The sequence below is a fragment of the Alligator sinensis genome, unplaced genomic scaffold (genome assembly GCF_000455745.1).
Source record: "Alligator sinensis unplaced genomic scaffold, ASM45574v1 scaffold274_1, whole genome shotgun sequence".
Classification (NCBI taxonomy): domain Eukaryota; kingdom Metazoa; phylum Chordata; order Crocodylia; family Alligatoridae; genus Alligator; species Alligator sinensis.
In genome coordinates this window covers 45,844-50,979 of record NW_005842124.1, presented here as the reverse complement: position 1 = coordinate 50,979, position 5,136 = coordinate 45,844, and the positions used below count along the sequence as shown (strand labels likewise).

Here is a 5,136-nt window from a genome sequence, read left to right as displayed (position 1 = left end):
GGTCCAGAGGAGGGCCACCCGCATGATCCGGGGACAGCGGGGCAGACTCTACAATGGGAGGCTACGGGACCTGAACCTGTTCAGCCTTCACAAGAGAAGGCTGAGGGGAGACCTGGTGACTGCCTATAAACTCACTAGGGGGGACCAGAAGGGTTTGGGGGAGACCTTGTTTCCCCTAGCACCCCCCCAGGATAACAAGGAATAACGGCCACTAGTTGTTGGAGAGTAGGTTTAGATTAGACATCCATAAGAACTACTTCACAGTTCGGCTAGGATCTGGAACCGACTTCCAAGGGAAGTGGTGCTGGCTCCTACCATGGGGGTCTTTAAGAAGCAGCTTGATGCCTACCTGACTGGGGTCATTTGAGCCCAGTTTTCCTCCTGCCCAGGCAGGGGGTCGGACTTGAAGATCTACAAGGTCCCTACCAACCCTACTTCTATGATTCTAATGATAAACAAGACTGTAGACTTAAGGACTGATCTAAAAGTATACAGCAAAAGCTTTGTCATCTGCACCCATGGGGCACGATGGGTGCCAGATAACCAAATATGCTGGTTACCCAAGAGGTCCGAACAGGTGTCTTTGCCTGTTCGGGCCGCCACCACTCCTGCCACATCAGTATGCTGGGGGACAGGCTGCTTTGCCCCAGGCTGTGGGGGCTCAGCGAAACCAGAAGTGCCACGGTGGGCACTTCCAGTTTTGCTTTTGCCATGTTGACTGGCATGCCTGTTAATAGAGCATGACGGTTTGTAAAGTGCTGGATAACGTGGCTTTTGCTGCATCTCATACAGATTAAATTACCACAGAGAAAAATAATGTAGTCAGGAAGGAAAAAAAAATGACTTACTTCATGGGATTGTTCTGTGGCAGGAAGTATATCAAGTCTCTCATGGTCATTTTGGAACGATCTGCTGCAGTGAAACCTTCAACCACCTTCTGTCTGGATTTCCCGTGTTTCTACATACGAAAAAAAAAATCATATATATTGCTTATAATAGTCACACAAGTACTTTTACCTTGTAAATAAATATCACATAATAACTGCCTGGTCTAAATTTAATCTAATGCTATAATAATTTTTCATTTTACAGTGCTCATTAATTCTTGTGAAGACAGCAATTCCTACTGGATTTTGGAGAGATTTCTAGGCTCTTATGGGGGAAAAACACAGTCTCATAATTAGGGGTACACCGATAAAAGATTTTTTTGACTGATACTGATGGCCGATTATTAACGAGCCATATCAGCCGATAGTGATCCGACTGTCAATATGCAGACTGGCAGCATGGAGAGCAGTATCCAGCTGGTAAGTCAGTTGTGGGGGAAAGGGAAGTTGGGGGCACAGATTGAGGCACACATTGTGAGGGAGAGTGAAGCCGGGGCAGTTGCAGGCACTGCCCAGCCAAAGCAGGGCAAGGTGCAGGATAAAGCCATGAGCAGCTTGTCTGGGGAGAGACTCCCATCATTCCGTGCACCCCTGGGGTAGGCATGGGGAGCATGTGCCCCCTGGATCTGTGTGCAGGGAGAGGACGGGTTGCTGCTGCAGGCAGTGTTGCGCTCTTCCCGGCAGGCAGGGCTGGGTCAGGGCTGTGCTCTGGGCATAGGCACTAGGAGGGGGGACTACAGGGAAACTATGGCAAATTCTGGGGTGGCTGTAGCTCACCCCATAGCCCCCACTCCCAGTGCTACCTCTGCCCACCCTGAATGCAGCCGTGGCCCAGCCCCCTTCCCCGCCCAGAAGAGCCCGGTACCACCCCTGGCCCTGAGCACGCAGCAGCAGCCTGCCCTAGCCCTGCGCGCAGATTTGGATAGAGCATATGCCCTCCCAGTGGTGCACACAGCAATAGAGGCCACCCCGCCCTCCAGACAAGCCACTTGCAGCTGTCCAATGCCCCACAAAGGCTGGGCAGCATCTGTCCGTGCCCCAACACCACTCCCTCCATCACCACAGGAGCCTCGATCTCCTTCCCCCCCCCCAACAACAGACTTACCAGCCAGATGCTGCTATCCAAGCTGCCAGGCTGGCCACATGCATGCTGAGGCTGCGTGCATATAAGCCGCATTTTCCAGCGACATACTGACATATTCCGTACCGAAATATGGACTGATGTATTTGGTGCACCTCTACACAAAGCATAATCACCTCTACTCTAATTCAAAGCATACTGGCAACAAAGGCAAAACAACTGAAAAGTGCTATACTCTAGGTCAGCGGTTGTCAACCAGGGGTACGCATAGCCCTAAGGGTACTTAAAACGGTTGTAGGGAACAAGCAGAACTCCGCATGTGTGTGCATAGCCACAGCAGAGCACACGGGGGGCCAGGATGCAGACCGGCCACGTGAAGAGCAGCCTGGTCCGGCAGGTAAGTTTGTTGTTGGGGGGAGGAAGTGGGGCAGGGGCTGCTCGGCCCACCCAGGGCAGGGGACTGAGCCGGGGGGGGAGTGGCGGACTGCCTGCCTGAACCCTGCTCCCAGCGCAGCCCGACCCCACAACCCCACTGGGAACAGCCCAGTGCTGCCCCCGCCCCAGCCCAGTGGCCCCATCCTGACACATGCTTTGTGCAGATTTGGGGGCACGTGCCCCCCATACCCTCCCAGGGTGCATGCAGTGGCGGGGGGGGGGCACCCCCCCCCCCCCCCCCCCGGGGGAGCCGCTCGGCGCTCTGCCCCAGCTGGGCAGTGCCTGCCTCTGCTCCACCCCACTCCCTCTCTCATTGTGGGGGCCTACAGGAACAGGGCTACAGGGGTGGGCTGTAGCCCCCCCAGCCCCCCTCCTAGTGCCACCACCACCCACCCCGAGCGCAGTCAGGCCCAGCCCCCACCAGGAAGAGCCCGGTGTGGTCCCAGCCTCTCCGTGCGCAGATCTGGGGGCACCCCCCTCCCTCAATGCCTTCCCAGGGTGTGTGTAGTGCACCGGTCAAGTCATATCTGGAATACTCTGTCCAGTTTTGGGACCCCACTACAAAAAGGATGTGGACATATTGGAGAGAGTCCAGCAGAGGGCAATGAAAATAGTTAGGGGACTAGGGCACATGACTTCTGAAGAGAGGATGAGAGAACTGGGCTTATTTAGTCTGCACAAGAGAAGACTGAGGGGGGATTTAATAGCAGCTTTCTACTGCCTGAAGTAGGGTTCTAAAAAGGATGGAACTAGACAAGGGGTGAGCAAAATGTGGCCCGCAGGCCGGATGCAGCCCGCCAAGCCATTCTATCCGGCCCGTGGGGACCCTAAAAAATGTAGAAAATTAATATTTATCTGCCCCTTGCTGCCTGTCATGCGGCTCTCGATGAGTTGCCAAAACTCAGTAAGCAGCCCTCCGCCCAAAATAACTGCCCGCCCCTGAGCTAGACTGTTCTCAGTGGTAGTAGATGACAGAACAAGGAGCAATGGTCTCAAGTTGCATCAAGGTAAGTTTAGGTTAGATATTAGGATAAACTGTCTCATGAGGAAGGTAGTAAAGCACTGGAACAGGTTACCCAGAGAGGTTTTTAAGACCCAGCTACATAAAGCCTTGGCTGGAATCATCTAGTTGGGGATGGTCCTGCTTTGAGCAGGGGGTTGGACTAGATGAACTTGTGAGGTCCCTTCCAACCTCAATTTTCTATGATTCTATGTAGCATTTTGGGGGTCAATTAAACATTGATGTAGTACCTAAATCACACTTTTGCACAGGCTATTTTCCAAGTTGATTTGTTCATTTAAAAAGGACAATTCATGCCTTTTTCTTCTCATGTCTGCTTTTTTTTGCTATGTACATAAATACTGTATTTTGTGCTGATGCATTCTGTCCTCATTAAAATATCATTAGGTTTGTATTTGTGAAGTGCTCCAAATTTCCCATAATGTATCCAGTAACCACCACTTTAAAGCTGAGTGAATAAGCTGATGTAACAAGTTGTCCAATGTCAAAGAACTTAAATTGTAGCCTCCAAGAGCATTTCCCCCAACCTTGTATTAGTCAAATGATGAAAAACACATTATAAAAATAGCTGTCATTATGACAACATAAAGGTTCACTTGTGGAAACAAAACCTCAAGAAGTGAATGGTATGCAACATAAGTTGCACTGGGAGGGAACAGCATTACCACTGGCTCAGAACAACTTAATACAAAAGCCCTCTCTCCGCACCACTCTATCCTTAATGGCACAGGAGGTACTATCCCCACTAGGGATTACCATGCAGCCGCTGGCAACACCATGACACTGACATCCCAATAACATGACAACACTACTACAGACAGGAGACGGGCCACAGAGACCAGGAAGATACTATCCCCCTTTCCGTTTCCTCTTCACCCTCAGTACCAACCAACTTCAGACCTTACCAGTTTTTCTTTCCTCAGCTCTTCTTTGAGCATCTCTCTCAGCTTCTGGGCTTTAAGGATTCTTTCACGATCTGAGCACCTCTCCTTTTCTTTTGCTGGAGTAGATTTTGCATGCAACATTTCATCTTCTTTTGATCTTCCCTGGGTAGGTCTCTCCTTGAGAGGGGAGAGCGTGCTCTTCTGTAGAGTTTCATCATTTTTATGAGCAATTATACTGGCATTTGGCTCTTTGCTTCGTGATTTTTTAAGTGGGGAAAACTGTGGCACTTGTGGGACAGGTGTTTTCTTTTCAGGCAGATTGGAAGACTTTGGAGAGCTTTCACTGTTGGTCTTATCTGATGCAGAGGATTCCTTCCGTGAAGTGTTGCCACTGACAGACTGAGGTACTTGTTTTTGAGCAGGCTTTGATACTGACCGTTGTGCAGCTAGCACCGTAACTCTGGGTTTTGCCAAGTTAGGCAGAGTGGATATTCTTTTTCTCCTCTGCAAAGGTCCATCTGCAGGTTTAATGGCTTCTCCAGCATCACTTGCACCACCCGCCCTTTCATTTCTACAAACAATTAAAAAAAAGTGTCATGAAATACCATGTAGAACACACTTGTTACTTTTAAAGACCGCATTAATAGGTATGCATCTACGTCCTAAAGAGAGAGAAGAGAAGCACTGCCCCTTAAGTAGTCTATCCAAGCAGACTTACCCATATACATCCAATGCTAACTTCCACACTAGGTAAACTAATAACTCTTATTAATCAGCTTTTAGCATTAATGATTACCATTAATTAACCTCATGTTTCTGCTTGTGATA

The 5,136-nt window shown here is 49.9% G+C and overlaps 1 protein-coding gene across 2 annotated transcripts in view; it reads right to left on the bottom strand.

Moving 5' to 3' along the window:
* BDP1 (B double prime 1, subunit of RNA polymerase III transcription initiation factor IIIB) overlaps positions 1-4,880 on the bottom strand; it is a 71,189-nt gene extending 66,309 nt beyond the window's left edge. Inside the window, exons 1-2 of one of the 2 annotated variants that reach the window (XM_025205645.1) lie at positions 4,745-4,880; positions 849-958 (exon numbers count right to left, since the gene is read on the bottom strand). In XM_025205645.1, the coding sequence (XP_025061430.1) occupies positions 849-898 (50 nt within the window). In that variant the 5' untranslated portion in view covers positions 899-958; positions 4,745-4,880. Of the gene's footprint in view, positions 1-848; positions 959-4,329 lie in introns of both variants that reach the window. The other variant, XM_025205644.1, reaches the window with a different exon arrangement.
* Between the last annotated feature and the right edge of the window lie 256 nt (positions 4,881-5,136).